At 40.7% G+C, this 20,432-nt stretch overlaps 1 protein-coding gene across 3 annotated transcripts in view; it reads right to left on the bottom strand.

Moving 5' to 3' along the window:
• LOC140467484 (suppressor of tumorigenicity 7 protein homolog) overlaps positions 1-20,432 on the bottom strand; it is a 163,583-nt gene that overhangs the window by 124,354 nt on the left and 18,797 nt on the right. The window contains exon 1 of one of the 3 annotated variants that reach the window (XM_072563897.1): positions 10,871-11,210. The exons of the other annotated variants lie outside the window; for them this stretch is intronic. Coding sequence (XP_072419998.1) covers positions 10,871-10,892 — 22 coding nt within the window. The 5' untranslated portion in view covers positions 10,893-11,210. Of the gene's footprint in view, positions 1-10,870; positions 11,211-20,432 lie in introns of those variants that run through there. 3 annotated transcript variants of the gene reach the window in all.

Consider the following 20,432-nt stretch of genomic DNA (forward strand, 5'->3'; position numbering starts at 1 on the left):
TCCTCCTTTGCTGTATTTTAAAATCCTCCCAAATCTCAGGTTTGGGACTATTAGTGGCAAATGTATACACCTCTTCTTTCAATCATAGTCGATTCTGAACTTCCTTCATTAGTTATGGTTGACTTGCTTGGGTTGTTGTGCCTTGAAGGAGTGTATACTTGCTGGAAATAAGTATTATCCTTTGTTTGTGTACTGCCATCGCCTGATGTACTTTTCCAATCAGTTACTCACATTCTGCTCTAGAAAACCCTTCTTAACACTTTCGAAAGGACAAGTGCTCATTCAGTTTAACTAAATTGTCTGCAGATTGAAATAACCCATCATTACTGCAGCATCCATGCTGCACATTTCTTTAATCTCCTCAGTGACACCACACTCAATATATCATGATTGTTGGTAACCTATAACCAACTCCAACCAACATTTGCTGTCCCTAGCTATTTCTCAGCTCCACCCAGACTACACAGTTTTACATCAAATCCAAAATTCTCCCTTCCCAATGGGCATATTCCATCCTTTACCATCAAGCAACACCACATACATTTCATTTTCTCCTGTCCTTTGTGATGTCAAATATCCTTTAATATTCGATTTCTAGTCTTGGTCGCACTGTGGCACTGTTTCTGCAATATTCAAAATACCACTAAGGCAGAAAACGAAATGTTTCTGTTTAAGATGTCATCTGAAAGAAAGCATGATCGAGTTCTGACACCGCAATGTTATCTTTGTGCACAGAGATTGTCAGTCTAGATTTTGGGCTAGGTCTTTGGAGGGGGCCTTGAATTCACAACCTTTGACTTGACAACTACTCCATTAGCCACAGCTGATCAACTCAGCCTTTCTAAGGACTTCAAAACTATCATTTTACCCCCATGTTCTTAACCTCAAAAAGGAAGGTGTGCTTGGAGTTAGTCAAGCTGTTTCATTTGTTTTTAAACATCAGTGATTCAGAAAGCCAGTGTGTATGGTGACAGTGATGATATAAATACATACATAAATAATTGACTACACAGTATAAGCAGCAGCAGTAAACTAATCTTGAAGGAGGAGGTGGCTGCTATCAAAGACATGAGACTTCCTGGCCCAGAAGAAATGGTCTGATCTCTCCAATGAGATTTTTACCCAATAACTGTTCAAGCTCAACTTCAAAGTGGCCATTTAATGAAGGATAAATTTGAGAAGTTAAGTGGTCACTAGTGCTCAGAAAGTCAATCAAATTTACATGGCAGAATGTAGTACATTGGCAACACAAGATCAGTGCACAGATACAACTCCAAGGTCATGATCATCTCTTTCATTTTTCCTGAATGGGGAGAAATTGGAGATATCTGCACAAGTTCTCTAAAAGCAGACAAGAGGAGAGGGGTAAAGAGAGATTAATGAGCATCAAGATCCACCTGACAACAGCAATTGTGACTTGTAGATGCATGTCATTGGGTGGAGTTATTCATACTCAGCCCCTGCAGTTGAGTCTTAACAGTGTGTAGAATCTGATTTCCAGCATCTGCAGTCATTGTTTTTACCTTGTAGAAGAACCATGTCCAAGTGATAACCTCAATACTGCCTTATTTATATTAAAGCAATGCTGACAATAAAGTCTTAATTTTCTTTCCAAAAATGCCAATTTTAATGTGCTTCAGAAGCTAAAGAAATAGATATTAACTTCATCATGACAAATGAGTTGGGTCAGTTTTTGGGATTAAATACAGTGGTAAACGAACCCAGGTTCTGCACTTGATGACCTTTAAAAAACAAAACCTTTGAACAACTCAGTGTCCTAACAGTTTGTCCTCCACTCATGACAAATGAGAACACAAGGTAATTTTATGACAAAGACAGCATTGAGACAGGATGCATTCAAGTACATGAATAGGAAAGGTTGGGAGGGAAATGGGCCAAATGCAGTCAAATTGGACTAGTTTAGTTTGGGAACATTGGTCTAACTCATCCATGCTGACAAAGGGTCCGTTTCCATGCTCTATGACTATCAAAAGTGCAAATAACTCAGGATGTGCTGCTGGCAGTGGTGAGATATGACAGAGGACCCACAAACAGTGGCAATTTTGATCAGTATTTTCAACTACTAACAGGCAAACTGCAGAAAATATATTTGCTCCCTCCGATTATAAGACTGATCATTCTACTATCAATAACAATACCTGCATACTACTCTATCAAAATCCTTCATAACTTTGAACGATTTTTAAATCTTTTCTTTGTCTGTTCTATGGAGAATAATGTCAAATTCTCTCATTGCTCCAACGAAATGAAATCCTGTATCCCTAGTGCAACAATCCAAGGACAGCAAGCACACACCTCCTATCCCATATATACATAATGCAACACAGATCCACATGTATATTCCCAAAGAAAAAAAACTTTCAGAGAATACACTATCATATCGCAGGTAGAGAGAGAGAGAGAGAGAGAGAGAGAGAGAGAGAGAGAGAGAGAGAGAGAGAGAGAGAGAGAGAGAGAGAGAGAGAGAGAGAGAGAGAGAGAGAGAGAGAGAGAGAGAGAGAGAGAGAGAGAGAGAGAGAGAGAGAGAGCGCAAGACAGCAAAGTAGGATACAAACAGATATATCTTTACACACACAATCTCCAAGTTTACATTTGATATTTAGCTGAGTGAGAGGGTGAACCATGAGCAGAATGCTGAGATGGCTCAGTGTGATTTGGACAAGTCGAGAGAGTGGGCAAATGCATGGCAAATGAAGCATAAATGTGAATAAAAGAGAGGTCATCCACTTTGGCAGCAAAAGAGGTAGGTAGATTATTGTTTGAATGGCGACAGATTGGGAAAAGAGCATGTGTAATGGGATCTGCACCAATCACTGAAAGTAAGCATGCAGATAGACAGCGAAGACAACGCAGACGACAAATGGTATGTTGGCCAATAGTGCAGTTAGCAAGGCAGCTCCAGGATTTATGTACAGATACAATATAGGAATGGCAACAGTTGCAAGATTCAACAATAGATGGCTTGGAGGGAAATGGGAGGCAGTAGTATTTCATCCATTTTCTGCCCTTGTCCATCTAGATGGATTATAATCATCAAGTCCTTTATCTCATTTAAGAAACCCTCACACATTTAATGGAAAAACAATGTTCTGCAATACTGTATATAGATTCAAAAGACAAACAAATCTGGAAAATCTACATGTCCAATGGTACTCCATCCAAATACTTATAATTTCCTAGCAAAGAGGAATTCCAATTATCAGTTGTAGACCCTGCTATCTCAAGCTGCACTAATTTACCTTCACTGAAAATACTCAATCGTAGAACTGTGGGGAGAATAGACAAGTTTTAAATTCCACACTTTTGTTGAAATGTCAAGCTATTCAAGGGATCTGCACCACAGTTACGATACACAGTAAAATTTAAATTTCCCACAACATAACAGCTCCAAAACTCAAAATAGCACCATCCATTCCACTGATATAACACTTCCAAACTCTTAAGCAATAGTGTTAAGATAGCACCAAGTTGGGGATAATTCATTGACAATGAATCTTGTTCAGATTGTCCAACCTAATTCAGTCACCTAAGAAAAAGGAATTTTTATGCTATTTCTTGCCATCCTTTAAAACCTTATGAGATAAAGGAAAATAGTTCCCAGATTATCTATATCAAAGTATTAGAAAGCCCATGTCTCCATATAAATGAAGATTCCCATTATAAATTACAGCTATATTTATTATGGGCACGTCCGAAGTAAATGTGTCACACTGGAAATACACACTGCATTCCTCGGAGAGATTTCACAATGCTGCCACAATGCAGCTGTATTTAAACAAGTTCACATAGATCATAACATAAAAAGTATAATGTGGATGTTCAAAATTATAATAGAAACTTAAAGATTCAAATGGAGAAAGAAGGAAACAGAAACAAAGTGCCGTAGAAACTGAGCAGGTTTAACAATTTGCAGAGAGAAACAGTGTTAACACTGGGAGTCAGAACAGAGAGAAAATGATATCTGCATTCTAAGATTACATTTGAACTGAACTCCCAAACATTACGGGAGGTCCATCACACAAAATAACAGAGTACCCATGCAAAACTAGTGTCATCCGCTCTTTTTCATCTCTATGTAGCATACCCAAAAATCTTTTGGCATTTGAAGTTCAGTTGTCCTAATCTACAACTACACAACTTTTGCTCTAAATTTTTCAACACCTCAAATCAAAGCACACCTCCAACCCACCTCACTTTGGCCAAGATTCTGGTCAGTGTCCAAATACCTATACAGCATCAAAACGTATTGGATAATATTCCTGTGAAGGGCGAAGGAATATTTCACTGCAAAGTCTACATACATGCAAGTCCTTATAGAAGCAAGCAATCAGAATTTGAGAAAATCAGCAAGTAGGTCTGACTCTTCAGTTCAGTTCTAAAGTAGGTCACTGAACTTCATTCTGTTTCTCTCTCCACAGATGCAGCCATGCAACCTGCCAGGATTCTCAGTTTGTTTCACATTTCCAGCAGTATTTGCCTTTTATTACCCAGATGCACTATGCTATCTACAGATCCAGTGCCTGTACAGAGGCTGAGTTCACCATTTAGAAGAATTCCTTTCAAACTCATTTATGTATTAGTTGGCTAGCCATAAAGAAGTTGTCAAGTCAATTCAACCGAAATCCTCCTCTGGCTTAAAAGACTTTTTTTCCAAGTAGCGACTCAATGCAGATTTCTTCCAGCACTTGTTCCAAACCCACACAATTCCATTACTCAAATTGATTTCAATGCTTCACATTCTAGTAATTTAAAAAAAAATCTACCAGCACTCTTCTAAAACTGAAACATGCTGACAATTTGTCTCAAAGTAAGCCCTTCGTTGTGCTGGAGAGCGTAGCCATACAGGCATATTGCAGCCTGTCATTGACACGGCAAAGTTTTGACAAGATTCTCACAAACAGGGTCACAAGATCGAACAGTCTAACCATAACCATTAGTTCTGCCCAGGATTGTGGGGAGAGATTGTTCATCCTAATACCAGAGGAACATGAGATACTTTAGCCACATGCTGAAGTACTGATGATTGATGAGTGTGATAATATCTGGTAGCAGGCTTATAATCCACTAGACATGATATTCTGAAGATCTCAGTGAGCAAGGGGCAGCAAGTCAACATTGAAAAGCTGTACTACAAAAGAACAAAGTATGGGATAAGTCGTGGTAAAGGAGGAGTAGGAGGCACCCTTGATCTACCAAGAGTTAGCTCTCAGAACTAATTCTTCACCCTACTCATACTTTCTGCAATCCCAAGAAGAGAGAGATGGGAACATTGTTCAGAATAAAACAATGGAGCTAGCTAATAATAAATAAAAGTAATGAAAATGTTGGTGCTCACAATGCAATATGCTTCCCAGCTTAGGCAAGCACCTTGTGAAACAATATCATGTTGTAACGATCAAATGCAATAGGCAAATTACTAACAGCAAACTTCTCACTTCTTTCTTCAAATACAATTTAGAAATTGCCTGTTTGACAGTTAATCAAAATATAGGAAACCAATTATGTTTTCAATTAGCTTAGTAAAATGCGAATTGCAACAACTGCCTAAATAATCTGCGAATATTTAGTCTTGCACGCGTTGTGGTGCAGTAACTGTGCCCCTGTCTCAAAGCCAGAAGCTCTGCATTCAAGTCTTACTTCAAGCCTTGATAGTCACAAGTCGCATTCATAATGCTTTCAAGCAGGTTGATGATCAACCTGGCAAGCCTTTCTGAAACGTCAATGGCAGGCTGTAAGAGAGGGAAATGACGTCTGTTTAGCCACAGTTGATGCAGTGATACATCTCAAGGGACAGCCTCTAACAACAGGCTAGTCATCTGTCCCAAGAATATCATGGCCATGGAAACGGACACTTGCATGTGCTTTGTAAATCTCATATACCTTAAGGCATGAAAGAGAAGAATATTTAGTCTAACACCAACTGCTCTGTTCTTTCAGTGATTGAGGAATACTGATATAATCTATTCACTGACACTTATTCAATGACAATATATGCTGTTTCCTATGACAGTGTCAGACTACAAAAGCACCTGCAGCACTGTCATACCATAAACATTAACAGGTACAACATAGAAATTCACAAGCCACTAATATATCCTGAGGGACAGCAGAACAGAAAAGAATTCCCAAATGCATAAAACACAAAATTCCAAGAGTTGCACACGTGCATCACAAGTCCCAGATGTGTCTCAAATAAGAATATACAGAAAGGCAGTGAGCAAACTATAAGGCAAAGTTCAAATAATCTAGATTTTTGAATCATTGATAGTCACAGCTGAAGTGCCGGAAGACTGGAGGTTGGCTAACGTGGTGCCACTGTTTAAGAAAGATGGTTAAGGACAAGCTAGAGAACTATAGACCAGTGAGCCTGACGGAGTGGTGGGCAAGTTGTTTGATGGAATCCTGAGGAACAGGATGCACATGTATTTGGAAAAGCATGGAATGATTAGGAATAGTCAACAAGGCTTTGAGGCATGATATCCCATGCACACAAACTTGATTGGAGTTTTGTGAAGAAGTAACAAGAGGATTGATGAGAGCAGTGCGGTAGACGTGATCTATATGGACTTCAGTAAAAGTGTATGACAAGGTCTCCCATGGGAGGCTGCTTAGCAAGGTTAGAGCTCACGGAATACAGGGAGAACAAGCCATTTGGATACAGAACTGGTTCAAAGGTAGAAGACAGGATGGTGGTGGAGGGTTGTTTTCAGAGTGGAGGCCTGTGACCAGTGGAGTGCCACAAGGATCGGTGCGGGGTCCTCTACTTTTTGTTATTTATATAAAATGATTTGGATATGAACATAGGAGGCATAGTTAGCAAGTTTGCAGATGACACCAAAACTGGAGGTGTAGTGGACAGCAAAGAGGATTACCTCAGACTACAACAGGATCTTGATCAGATGGGCCAAGGGGCTGAGAAGTGGCATGGGAAGTTTAATTTAGATAAATGCGAGGTGCTGTATTTTGGGAAAGAAAATCTTAGCAGGACTTATACACTTAATGATAAGGTCGTAAGAAATGTTGCTGAACAAAGAGACCTTGGAGTGCAGGTTCATAGCTCCTTGAAAGTGGAGTTGCAGGTAGATAGGATAGTGAAGGCGGCGTTTGGTATGCTTTCCTTTATTGGTCAGAATATGGAGTACAGGAGTTGGGAGGTCATGTTGCGGCTGTACAGGACATTGGTTAGGCCACTGTTGGAATATTGCATGCAATTCTGGTCCCCTTCCTATCTGAAAAGACGTTGTGAAACTTGAAAGGGTTCAGAAAAGATTTACAAGGATATTGCCAGGGTCGGAGGGTTTGAGCTATAGGGAGAGGTTGAACAGGCTGGGGCTGTTTTCCCTGGAGCGTCGGAGGTTGAGGGATGACCTTATAGAGGTTTATAAAATCATGAGGAGCATGGATAGGATTAATAGACAAGGTCTTTTCTCCAAGGTGAACGAGTCCAGAACTAGAGGGCATAGGTTTAGGGCGAGAGGAGAAAGATATGTAAAAAAAAAGAGCTAATGGGTAACTTTTTCATGCAGAGAGTGGTGAGTGTATGGAATGGACTGCCAGAGGAAGTGGTAATGGCTTGTACAATTTCAATATTTAAAAGGCATCTGGATGGGTATATGAATAGGAAGGGTTTGGAGGGATACAGGCTGAGTGCTGCCAGGTGAAGCTAGGTTGGTTGAGATGTGGTCAGCATGGATGAGTTAGACCGAACGGTCTGCTTCCATGCTGTACAGCTTGATGACTCTCTGACTCTTAGTGACAAATATTACCTATGAAAGAGACCAAAATTATTCAAGCCACTCTCAAAATAAAATATGATGCTTTGTTGCAGACATCTGTAGCAATCCTACTGATCAATCACAGATTCTGGGGGAAATTAATCTGCAGACATACTCTTCAAATAAACATTCAGGCACATCCTGAACAAGTTAACTCATCACGGGTGCACAACTTCACCAGTTATATTTAATTTTAGCCAATAGAACTAATGACCCAAAAACAAGGAGCATAGCAGGTTAATCAACAATACACAAATACCAGCGAAAAAACACAACAGATTCAAGAATTCACCCTTTAAAAATCCTTGTAGGAAACGGGCTCACATTAGTGCATGAACAGCTGCTTTCTAATTAAACAGTTGCAACATGCAGCAGAACAGAGTTGCAAAAGCCTTGGGGTATGACTACATACAAATTAGCAAAATATTTTGCCAGAAAAATCACAGGGAATGGTAAGCAGAGCATTCCGAAATTACGTGTCTAATATCCATAGCAACTTGTGAAGCACAATTGAGAATGTTCTTTTCTGACCAGTAAGTTAAAAATTCAGAAATAGACTGGTTTTGGGCTTCATGATCTCAATGTTAATAGTTCTGTGACATATCCCATGAGAATAAATTTATTATATACTGGCTGCCTGAAAATGAGCTGATAAGGTGATCGTTGAGAGTTGCTGATAATTCAAACATGCTTCATCTGGTACGATTGGAAGAGGTGGGGTTTCCAGAACCATGAACATTGTCGTCTTCTGAGACAATCACTTAAGACTGAGGGCCAGTCACAAAGTTTTAAAATTCTCTACCCCAAAGAGCTGGGGAAGCTCACAGTTAAAAGTCTGCTCAAGACAGAGAGCAATTGATTTCTAAATAATAATGACTTCAAGGGATATGGAGAAAACTCAGAAACCGGATGTTGAGGAAGATAATCAGCCATGATTCAGAATAGCAGAGTATTGGACGCAGTTTTGGTCTCCTTGTGAAAGAAAAAAATTTACTTCACACAGAGTTCAGCAAAGGTTCACCACACTGATTCCTGAGATGGTAGGTTTGTCATGAAGAAATTGCATTCACTAGTGTTTAGAACAATGAGAGGAGATCACATTGAAATGTATTCAAAATTCTGACAAGACTGAATGGATTCAATGGGGGCATGAAGTCTCCTCTAGGCAAACGTGAGGACTGCAGATGATGGAAACCAGAGTTTAGATTAGAGTGGTACTGGAAAAGCACAGCAGGTCAGGCACCATCCGAGGAGCAAGAAAAATCAACGTTTTGGGCAAAAGCCCTTCATTAAGAATAGAGGCAGGGTGCCTGCAGAGTGGAGAGATAAATGAGAGGGGGGTGGGGGTGGGGAGAAAGTAGCATAGAGTACAATAGGTGAATGGAGGTGATAGAGGGGAGGGTAGCAAAGAGTAAAATGGGTGGGGATGAAGGTGATAGGTCAGAGAGGAAGGTGGAGTGGATAGGTGGAAAGGAAGTAGGCAGGTAGGACAGGGCTGAGCTGGAAGGTTGGAACTGGGGTGAGGTGGGGAAAGGGGAAGGGAGGAAACTGGTCAAGTCCACATTGATGCCCTGGGGTTGAAGTGTTCCAAGGCGGAAGATGAGGCATTCTTCTTCCAGGCGTCGGGTGGTGAGGGAGCAGCGGTGGAGGTGGCCCAGGCCCTGCATGTCCTCGACAGAGTGGGAGGGGGAGTTGAAATGTTGGGTCACAGGGCGGTGGGGTTGATTGTTGTGGGTGTCCCGGAGATGTTCCCTAAAGTGTTCTGCGAGGAGGCGTCCAGTCTCCCCAATGTAGAGGAGACCGCATCGGGAGCAATAGATAGGGTTAAGAAAACAATTGTGATAAGTCAGTAGGATTGAAATGGAGAGAAATCTCTTCACACAGTGTGAATAATCTGTCGAATTCTCTAAAGATGTGGATAGCATCACTGAATAGCCAATAAAAATCTATTTCTTCAATATAAAGGTGTCAAGGGGTATGGGGATATGGGAGCATGGTGTTAAAATACAGGATCAGCTCTGATCATATTGAATGGCCAATTCATCTAATGAATCGTGGTAAATGTTCATTCAGCAACTATACACACTTCAAGTGCAATTCTCTGTCTCTATTGTGATTTCTATTCTATTCTCATAAACAATCATTTGTTTTTCAGAAAGGAAACTGGAATGTAGACACCAAGAGTGATGAAGCTTGTATCTATAAAATGCCTTCCCTGAATTCAGGATATCCCAAAGCACTTCATAGCGCCAAGTACTTCTGAAGAACAGAAAAGGCTGTAAAACCTCTAGCCAGTCAGGCAGCATCTATGGTGAGAGTTATGGGTTCCGTGACCCCTCGACCTGAAACGTTAACTGTTTCTTTCCGAAAGTGCTGCCTGTTCAGACAGTATATTTACTTTTTCCTTTTCATATTTTCATACTGCATCAGCAAATTCTGTTGAAATAGCGTCGTCATGGAAGGGCAACGCTAGAATAGCAGACAGCAATAAAATCAAAATAGAATAATCGCAGTACGTTCAGAAATATGAGCAGCCAACCTTGTGGCTATATATCAACGCTCTTAAAAAGGATTTCCTGTAACTAAGCAAAAGCAGATTCTCGTTCTGCTTTCTCCACTTGTTTTCCAGGAGCAAATCAAAAGCGAACACAGCTTTCTCCCACACTTCTTTTTCACCCCAGTCATTTCTGCCAGCTTTTAGGAAGGAGGCGTGGCGCAGGAACAAAGATCGGCGCCTTCCACAAACGACAACTAGCAACTAAAACTGGCGAGCAATGCACCAAGCCATAATGGCTTGCCACAAAATGGAAGCGTTTCAGTCAGGGACGGGCACGGTTTTAATCCAAGACTCCCAGCCTAAGAGACCTGCAAAAGAGAAGCACATGGCTTGCACATTTCCCTAGCTTTCAGTGAAACCATTTTGAACAGATACGTCATTCTGTGTAAATTAATTATGCGTAACAAAAATGCAGTCCTTCCAATCGATCAGATGACTCTTTTTAAAATTATATTCATGTGTACATATAAAATGTAAAGCCAAGAAACGTTCCGTTTGCCGCGGGGACAATACCTACAGGAAGAGTCGGCGTTGAACATCGTCTGGCGTAGGTGCAAAAACCAAACAAGTCAGAAAATCCAGGCAAAGGGAGAAGATTAGACCTTAGTAGACGCTCTATTTCTGAGCCACTGGAGTCTCCGAACTCTCTCGGGCAGGCACAGAACTGCGGAGGGGTCTATGTCTCTTTTCTGAATGGCGATGGAAATGAAACCGAGTGAGATTGGATAAAGAGAAAGGGAGGGAAGGAAAAGGGGGGCGTTGTTACTTTGCGCTCTTACTTTACAGAAGAAGCAGAGTCACAAACACACAGGAGGTTGAGAGCGAGCTGATGTTGGAGGAAGAGGAGGGTCTGTTCGAGCAGACCGAGGCAATGACACGTACAGACAGCCAAATATCTAAAACTGATAGGAAACACAAACTCTCTGGGCAGCGCATGACGCAAAACGCACAGGAGGGAGGAAGGGAGACTACAGCCACGTTTGCTGTCTGCTTATAGACAAAACACTCTTCCACCAAGCTATCTCAATACAAAAATAAAACGAAACATAGTTGAAAATAACTTTTGTGTTGCTATCCCTAAAGGTTGAAGTGGTCGATGAAATGCGGTACTGAGCCACACGTAGCAAGGTGCTCAAGCTCTTTTGCTTCACAGTCTCTCAGCTGGACGATAGGCAACAGTTAGTTAGCCATTTAGAGTTTGCGGAATCTCGTATTTCAGATCTCTTCCGAGTTTACTGACCTGAATCACATATTCTTACAGCAAAGATAATCAGTCGACTCTTGGTGTCTATGGCCAGCCGATCAATTCATCCCACTGCCCTGCTGTTCTGTTCCTTTTCAACTATTTATCCAATCGAGTTAATATTGAATATGTTTCCATTATCTTGTCAGACAACACGTTTCAGATCTGGTTACCACATTACAGCAGAACATAATTGCTCTAGAGAGTACTGAAGAATGTTGCTTTACAAGAATTGTTTGAATTGCAGTTATGGGGAAAAATGGGATGAGTCGAGGATTATTTTCCTTCGAACAGAGGAAGCCCAGCGGTGATTTAATTGAAGTGCACATGATAATTAAGGTTCGGATCGAGTAAACAGGTCAATTACAAGGGTATAAGGTGATTGGTAGAAAGATGAGCGAGTACATCAGGTAAAAAATGTTTATCTAGAGAATGGGACATGTCTGGAATTTACTGCCAGTTTGGTGTTGAGGCACAAACCAGCACCTCATCTAAAAGAACCTGGATCTGTACCTAAAGCAATGGAACATGCAAGGCTATGAAACAGGAGTTGGAAAGTGAATTACAATGGGCGACTAGTTTATTTAGCTCGTCCAGACACACTCAGCTCAACAGACTTTTTCTATGGTTCTACAATAACGAATTATTGACTTCAAAAACAATTCTCAACTTCCCTTTTTTTAATCTTCAATCTGGCTATCCTAGTTACAAACACTCCCACCAGTGACTCAAATACTAGAAATTTTGAAAATCTCTAAAATCATCCTTGCTCCAAGTAGGACATCAGCTTCGTAGTCTTGAAGTAATTTAATTGAAGTGATAGGACAACTTTCAAAACCAATAATTTGGGACAAAATGAATCATCACTTGGTCAAAAATATTAAATAGTACAGATCGCTGATGGAAAAAAAACTAATTCATTTGATGGAGTTTTTTTGATGAGGTAACAGTTGTTGAGGGTAATGTTGATGTGGTTTACATAGACTTCAAAAAGACAGTTAATACGATGTTGCATAATGGAATTGTGAGCAAAGTTAGAGTTCATGAAATAAAAGGGACAGCAGTCACATGACTACAAAATAGGTTTAATACCAGGAAACAGCAGCAGTTAAAAGGATTTTTTTTCCCACTTTGGAAGAACGTGCATCATGGAGATCCCCATTGTTCGATGTTGAAAACATTGCTGTTCCTGATTCATGAACTACAGCTAGGGGTGCAGGGCACAATTTCAAAATATGCAAAGTATACAAAAGGCAGAAGCATTCTGAACTGTGAGGAGGACAGTATACAACTTTGACAGGGGTTAAGCAAGTTGATCAAATTGGCATGTATGGCAGTTGAGTGGGAAGTGATTATTTTGATAGAAAGAAAATGGAGAGACAATAAAAAGTAAAGGACACAATTCAAAGGAGAAAAGGGTCCTGGGTGTACATTCAAGGTTATTAAAGAGAGTAGAGGAGTTAGTTGAATGGTTAACAAAGCTTCATTAATTCTTAATTCTGAACTTTATTAATTAGGTTAGAGTACAAGACCAAGTTAGTCATGTTGAACTTGTAACACATAATAATCAGCCTCAGCTGGAATGTTACATCCAACTTCTGATGCTGGACTTTAGGGAAGATGTAAAGGCACTGGACAGGATGGAGAAAAGATCCATGAGAATCATTCCAGGGGTGAGGAACTTCAGTTACTAAAATAGGAAAAGTTAAAACTGTTTTGCTTGGAGAAAAAAGAAGCTTAGAACAGATTTCATAGTATGTTTACAAATGCGTGAGGAGTCGAGACAGAGAAGGCCACAGGGAACTGGCTCTTGGTGAACTGTGCATTCAGAGAGCCAGTGCAAATATGACAGGCCAATGGCCTCCTTCTGCACTGCAACATTTGTGTGACTCTGAAGTTTTTCCCTCTCCAAGGGAAGTTGAGGATGCTGATCACAGTTTCAACAGTATAATTTGCACTGAGACCAAAGAGGGAAAATTATCAGTCAACATTTCCAAACCAATCTGCATAAGTGATTCCATGGAAAGTTGATGTGTGAACACTGGCTGATGGTTAGCCCAAACCCTAGTGTGATAGCTCCACAGAGGAACAGGCAGCCAACCTGCCCAACCCTTCAGGGGGAGGCGATGGCTGAGTGGCATTATCACTAGTCTGTTAATCCAGAGACCAGGTAATGTTCTGGGAACCTGGTTTGAATACCACCATGGCAGATGGTGGAATTTGAATTCAATAAATATCTGTAATTAAGATTCTAATGACCACTATAAATTCATTGCCAATTGTCAGAAAAACCCATTTAGTTCACTAAATGTCCTTTAGGGAAGGAAACTGCCATCTTTACGTGGCCTAGTCTACATGTGACTCCAAACCCACAACAAACTGGTTGACTCTCAACTGCCCTCTAGACAATAAATTCTGCCTAGCTAGCGACGCCCACAAGCTGTTAAAGAAACCAGTATAAAGTATACGGAATGAGAAGCCAGACAGGCAATATCTGCAGCACTATTAGCCAATGCGTGACTTGCCATCTCGAGGAACGGGAAAAATTAAACAGGGAAACCAATTTAGTTTGATTCAAAAACAGAAATTGCTGGCAAAACTCAGGTCCGTCAGCATCTGTGGAAAGAAAGAGTTTCTGCTGAGGTTTTCCAGCAATTTTCGTTTTGTTTCTGATTTCCAGCAACCAAAGTTCTTTCATTTTTTTAAGTTAATTTGATACTTTGTTTGAATTATGTACATGCTGGGTGGATGGTGGCAAAGTTACAATCTCTATTGAAATATTAATGTTGCTGGCTTTCATGGTTTCATGGAAGATATTTATGAGCATACCATCTTGTTAGTGCACACAGTAATTGGGACACTGACACGGAGAACCTGTGCCTGTTGATAAATTAGCTAACTACTGAGAATTAGCAAACTGTAGTCTAACTAAGATATACTGACTAGGACAGGATAAGAATTGCAATACACAGAAGTTTCACAATCCGTTTCATCACCAGTTCCTCAATTATTTTGCTTTTTGGACACCTACAGGAAGAGTCGATGTTGAACATCGTCTGGTGTTGTTGCAAGAACCAAATAAGTCGGAAGATCCAGACAAAGGGAGAAAATTAGAGCCACAGGAGCCTCTGCGATCTCTCAGGCAGGCACAGAACCGCGGTCCATGCCTCTCCTCTGAATGGCAATGGAAATGAAACCAAGTGAGATTGGATAAAGAGAAAGGGAGGGAAGGAAAAGGGAGGGAAGGAAAAGGGAGGGAAGGAAAAGGGAGGGAAGGAAAAGGGAGGGAAGGAAAAGGGGCGGGGGGGCGTTGTTACTTTGCGCTCTTACTTTACAGAAGAAGCAGAGTCACAAACACACAGGAGGTTGAGAGCGAGCTGATGTTGGAGAAAGAGGAGGGTCTGTTAGAGCAAAACTGCTAAATTTGGAATCAATAATTTCTCATTTCACCAGCACAGCAAATCTTAGAATTACAAAAGCCCACCACATTCAGCTCACTGTACCTATGCCAACTCTTTGCTCGAGTAAGTTAGCACTAATCTTAACTGCCTTCTCTCTCCAGTCACAGCACCAGAATCTCTCCCTGCTCCAAATATTTATTCAACTTTGTTTGACACTCTGTTAATCATTTTCTGAGGGAAAGCATTTCATGCTTCGGTCATCCTTGTTTCCCAATTCATCCTATCAAAACCCCTTTTGAAATAAAAATGAGCAAAAATCAAAATTCAAATGAAGTGCAGAATGAGCACATCACTGTATTGTGCAGAGTTGACTCCATGATTAATGCAAAGTGGAGTGATTTGAAGTATAGAAATATTCAAGGCTACAAGGCAGGGCACTGAGGTTGATTCTAAAGAGCTAGCACAAACCAAACGGCCAAAAGCTTTCCTTCTCAGTGATACACCTCTATGGTGATTTAGAAGAACCTTTCACACACTAATTTATGAGACATTCTGTGGTTATTAGAATCAGAGATTGTGGCCAGACTACTACACAGACTGACTTCAGTGAGAAAGAGCAAACGCTCCATTAGTTTCAGGACTGAAGCTTCTCAACGAGGCTAAATGAATAAAATGTAGGGGATAAATATTTCCAAAGAAAGATGTTCATGGTTACAGGTTTTATGCATGATCAGCTACATCATAGTCTCTGCGCAATTAATCAATTTGGAACTTAGCTTCCTAGATTACAACATAAAGTGCATTGGCATAAAACAAAGTGCTGGAAAAATGCAGCACATCTGGAGAGGAAAACAGTGAACATTTCAAGTTCAATGACCCTTTCTCAGAACTGACCTGACATGTCCAGCAGTTGTAAAAAATGCTATATATTGGCAATGCTGAACAGATTGGTACGTCAAGGTTCAGAGATGGTTTTCAAAATCAACACATTCCCAATAATAATACACAATGGAACTGCACTCGCCATGAATAACATCAAAGTTGAGTTTAATTCCAATCTCAAGACCAAAATACCTGCACAGGATTTACAAAGGATCAGCTCATTTAGCTCACGTGATCTATGCTGATGATATGTTCCACATATGCCCCCCAATAGCAAATTGGGTCTATACTCTCTGCAATTTAGAAGAATGAAAGGTGATCTCATTGAAATATGTGAGAACTTGAAGTGATTTGGCAGATTTGACACACAGGTTAACTCCCCGGGCTGGAAATCTTACATTATTAATCTGTAAAGTCAATTTTGGTTTTCACTTCACAGATGTTGCCTGACCGGAGTATTTCTAGCATTGTCTGTTTTACTTTCATTTGTCCAACAACCAATGTTTTGTTTTTCTGTCAATGTAACTTTTTATTCCTTTCACCACATACTTATCTAGCTTAAGTGTACAAGAGCCCTATAATTCAGCCACTGCATGGTACAACGTTCCACATTGCCACCACTTTCTGGGTAAAAACATTTCCCTGGAAATTCATTAAACTTATTCCTATCTGTCTTATACACATGATCTCCGGTTTTGGACATTTCTTGATGTAGAAATATCATCCTCTCTGTCTGCATTTTAAAAATTTGTTTGGGGCAGCATGGTGGTTCAGTGGTTAGCATTGCTGCATCACAATACCAGGGACCAGGGTGTGATTCCACCCTTGGGTGTCTGTATATGTGGAGTTTGCGCATTTTCCCCATGTCTATGGGGGTTTCCTCCAGGTGCTCCAGTTTCCTCCCAGAGTTCAAAGATGTGAAAGTTGGGTGGACTGGCAGAGGGAAATGCAAGATTACAGGGATAAGGTAGGAGGGTAGGTCTGTATGGACTTGATGGACTGAATGGCCTGCTTCCACATTGTAGGGATGCTATGAATCTTTCGGTCAGCCCTCAGCATTCTTGGTCCTGGTATCACCTTTGTCAATCTTATTTGAATCTATCTTCTCAACTACTGTATATCCTTATGTAATATGGGGACAGGAGAAAGTGAGGACTGCAGATGCTGGAGATCAGAGCTGAAAAATGTGTTGCTGGAAAAGGGCAGCAGGTCAGGCAGCATCCAAGGAGCAGGAGAATCGACGTTTCAGGCATAAACCCTTCTTCAGGAATGAGGAAGGTGTGCCAAGCAGGTTAAGATAAAAGGTAGGGAGGAAGGACTTGGGGGAGGGGTGTTGGGAATGCGATAGGTGGAAGGAGGTTAAGGTGAGGGTGATAGGCCGGAGAGGTCGGGAAGAAGATTGCAGGTCAAGAATGTGGTGCTGAGTCCAATGGTTGGGACTGAGGAAAGGTGGGGGGAGGGGAACTGAGGAAGCTGGAGAAATCTGCATTCATCCCTTGTGGTTGTAATATGGGGACAGAACTGTTCACAATCCCAATTGACAAATTTCTAAGTGTTGATCTAATTGTAGTTTTGTACGAGATTAAGAATTTCTCTGCTTTTCAATTCAACTCCTCAGGAAGTAAGCCCTATACTTGTTGTCATCTGTTCTGATAAAGAATAATTGATCTGAAATGTTAACTGGGTTTCTGTCCAATATTTTCTGTCATCTGTACTGTCTTGTTAATTTGTGTTGCTACTTTTAATGATTGGCAAGTCTGTTGTCCAAGATCCAGTAGCTCCTTGCTTTTCAAAGAAGAATGTCAATTACCTATTGACAACAAAACGCACCCTCCCGTAACCACACTACAGTAGACCTCTGGCTGATATTCTGTGATCACCAGTGCGTGTTTCGTCAGTCTAAAAATAACTTTTTTTGAGGGGAGGTGGTACAGGATAAGTAAATTGCGCAATTATGGACACATGGAATCTTTCTCCCAGCAGGAGAACCGAGAACAAAGAAAAATGAGCCCTCCTGAAGAGGAAAGTGAAAGAAATAAAAAATACTGTGCTCACAGTTGCACTTCCCATCAGAAATGGGAAGTAAATTCAAACATTTCATGCTATTAACACATCTTGTTGAGTTGTGAGACCAGATCTGGCAGGTCACCTTAAGAAGAATACACTTGCCTTGCATGGAGCAGAACAAAAAAATCAGCAGCTAATGTTTAGTTTGAAGAAGTTGACGAATGAGAATTGAAAGAAGATACATACTCTGAAGTTTAGGGTCAAAAGGATGAACTCCCATAAATAACAGGTTCAGTGACCCAAATGAATACTTACTGGAAACAATACATATAAACAGGATTAGGCCATGCCATTCTATTGTGATGATCATCCATTTCAATGCCATTATCTCCCCACTCTATCCACATACTCTTTTGACAGATTCTTAATACCAATTACAATCTCTACTTTAAACAGACTCAGTGACTGAGTCGCCACAGTCCTCTACAGCAGAGAATTCCAAAGATTCAAGACCCTCTGAGTAAACAAACATTCTCATCTTGATCCAGAGTAGGTACCCTTTGATTCTGAAACTGTCTCCCTTGGTTTTATAACCAACAGGGGAAATATTTTTCTTGCATCTACCTTATTTGTACCTTGAAGCAATTTGTCAGTTTCAAATGAGATCATTTCTCATTCTTCAAAACTCTAGAGAATACATGTCCAGTTTCCTCACTCTCACTGTCTGAATAGTCCCTGCCATCCCAGGAACAAGTCTAGTGAAACTTTGTTTCTATACTTTCCACTCATTGAATGTGAAGGACCTTTGGAAAATAGTATACACAAATTCAGACCTGAGCATAGGTCAACGTCATCCACAAAGGAGAGAATCAGAAAATGACTAATAAAAAAACTCTTCAATACAAGTTACATGACATTCAACATGACAGATTTTTTTCATGTTTCAGTTTTTCGAGCCAACAGATTTGAAATAAAACAACATTAGTTCACGAGAAACAACTAAAGTACAAGAATTGCAATAATACATAATTCCACACAGCATCTTCAGGGAAAATGAAAACACAGTGATTGAGTTACTACTCCACTGTGCTCAGTGTTGATCACATAGTTTCATTGGTCAACCTTTTATTGGTAAACTATACGGGCTTGTGAGCTGAGGAGGCCGATGAAAGAACAGCTGATTAAAGACAGCTGTCCCATTTAAAAATTTCAGGCACGTCATTAATTTCAAAGTCAGACAGTTTCATTACGTAACACGTTTCATTTCTTAATATTATAAATATTTCACAACCAAATAATTACTCCTGAGTAAGTATATTCACTATTATTTAGGCCTATGTAATAAGATGAGTTGATCTGTTCTAATGTTGAAGACAGTGGAAGAACGTTCCTGCTCTTCCTCAAATAACACCATTGAATCTTTGATATCCACTCACAGAGAAAGGCAGCATCTTGGATTTAATTCTTCATTCAAAAGACAACACCTCCAACAAAAAGACATTTCCTCCATACTGAACTGAAATGTTCATTCAAAGTATATGCTCAAGTCTCTGGGGAAACATGGCATAATGGACAAGTAATCCAGAGATGGTTGAGAATGCTCAACGAACATGGATTCAAATCCCATCACTGCAGTTGTTAGAAACTGAGTTTAAAAATCTGAAATTAAAAGCTAGTTTCAGTAATGTTGATCGTAAAACTTATCTGGTTCACCAACATCATTCAGGGAAAGAAATCCACTATCATTGTGGTCTGGCCTACATGTTACTCCAGACTCTGAGTAATGCATTTAACTCTTAATTGCTTGCTGAAATGGGGACCATGATAAAAAGTTTCCAATGTTTATGCAATCCCATATTGCTGAGTGTTGTATTTATTCTCCAATGCTGATGAATGTATCACCATGATAGAATGCCTGATCATGTCCTGGATGATGGAGAGTTTTCTAACACACTCCCAGTCACAAAGTGAATGAAGTGAGGCCATGTGTTGGGCTCCTATCCAATTCAGCACAATGCATTTGAGTGGGAGCAGCGGCCGAGGAAAAGCGAACCCGGGAGACTACAGCTAAGGTAAGACAGTTTGTTTCAAAATTACTTACCTGTAGCGGGCAGCGGAAGTGAGGTTGGAGCGCATAGCTGGGCGGGAAGGTAAGTGATTAGTATTTGAGTGGGTGTGTTCTAGGCCCCAGGTCCTACTTTCGTAGGGCCTCCTCTAACCTAACTTTAAAGTCCACAGGTTATTGACTCAGTGTTCTTGTTTTTTGGAGACAAAGTGTACAGTCATGACAGCGCAGGCGGTGGAATGTTCCTCCTGCAGGATGTTTGAGGTAGGGGTGACCACCGATACTCCTGCCGACTTCGTCTGCAGGAAATGCAGTCAGATCCTGATCCTCACCGAACGAGTTAGGGAACTGGAACTGGAGCTGGATGAGCTGAGGATTATTCGAGAGGCTGAGAGGGTGATCGACAGAAGCTACAGGGACATAGTTACGCCGGAGAACAGAGGTAGCTGGGTAACAGTTAGAGGTGGGAAGGGGAAGAAGC

The sequence above is a fragment of the Chiloscyllium punctatum genome, chromosome 45 (assembly GCF_047496795.1).
Source record: "Chiloscyllium punctatum isolate Juve2018m chromosome 45, sChiPun1.3, whole genome shotgun sequence".
Classification (NCBI taxonomy): Eukaryota; Metazoa; Chordata; class Chondrichthyes; order Orectolobiformes; family Hemiscylliidae; genus Chiloscyllium; species Chiloscyllium punctatum.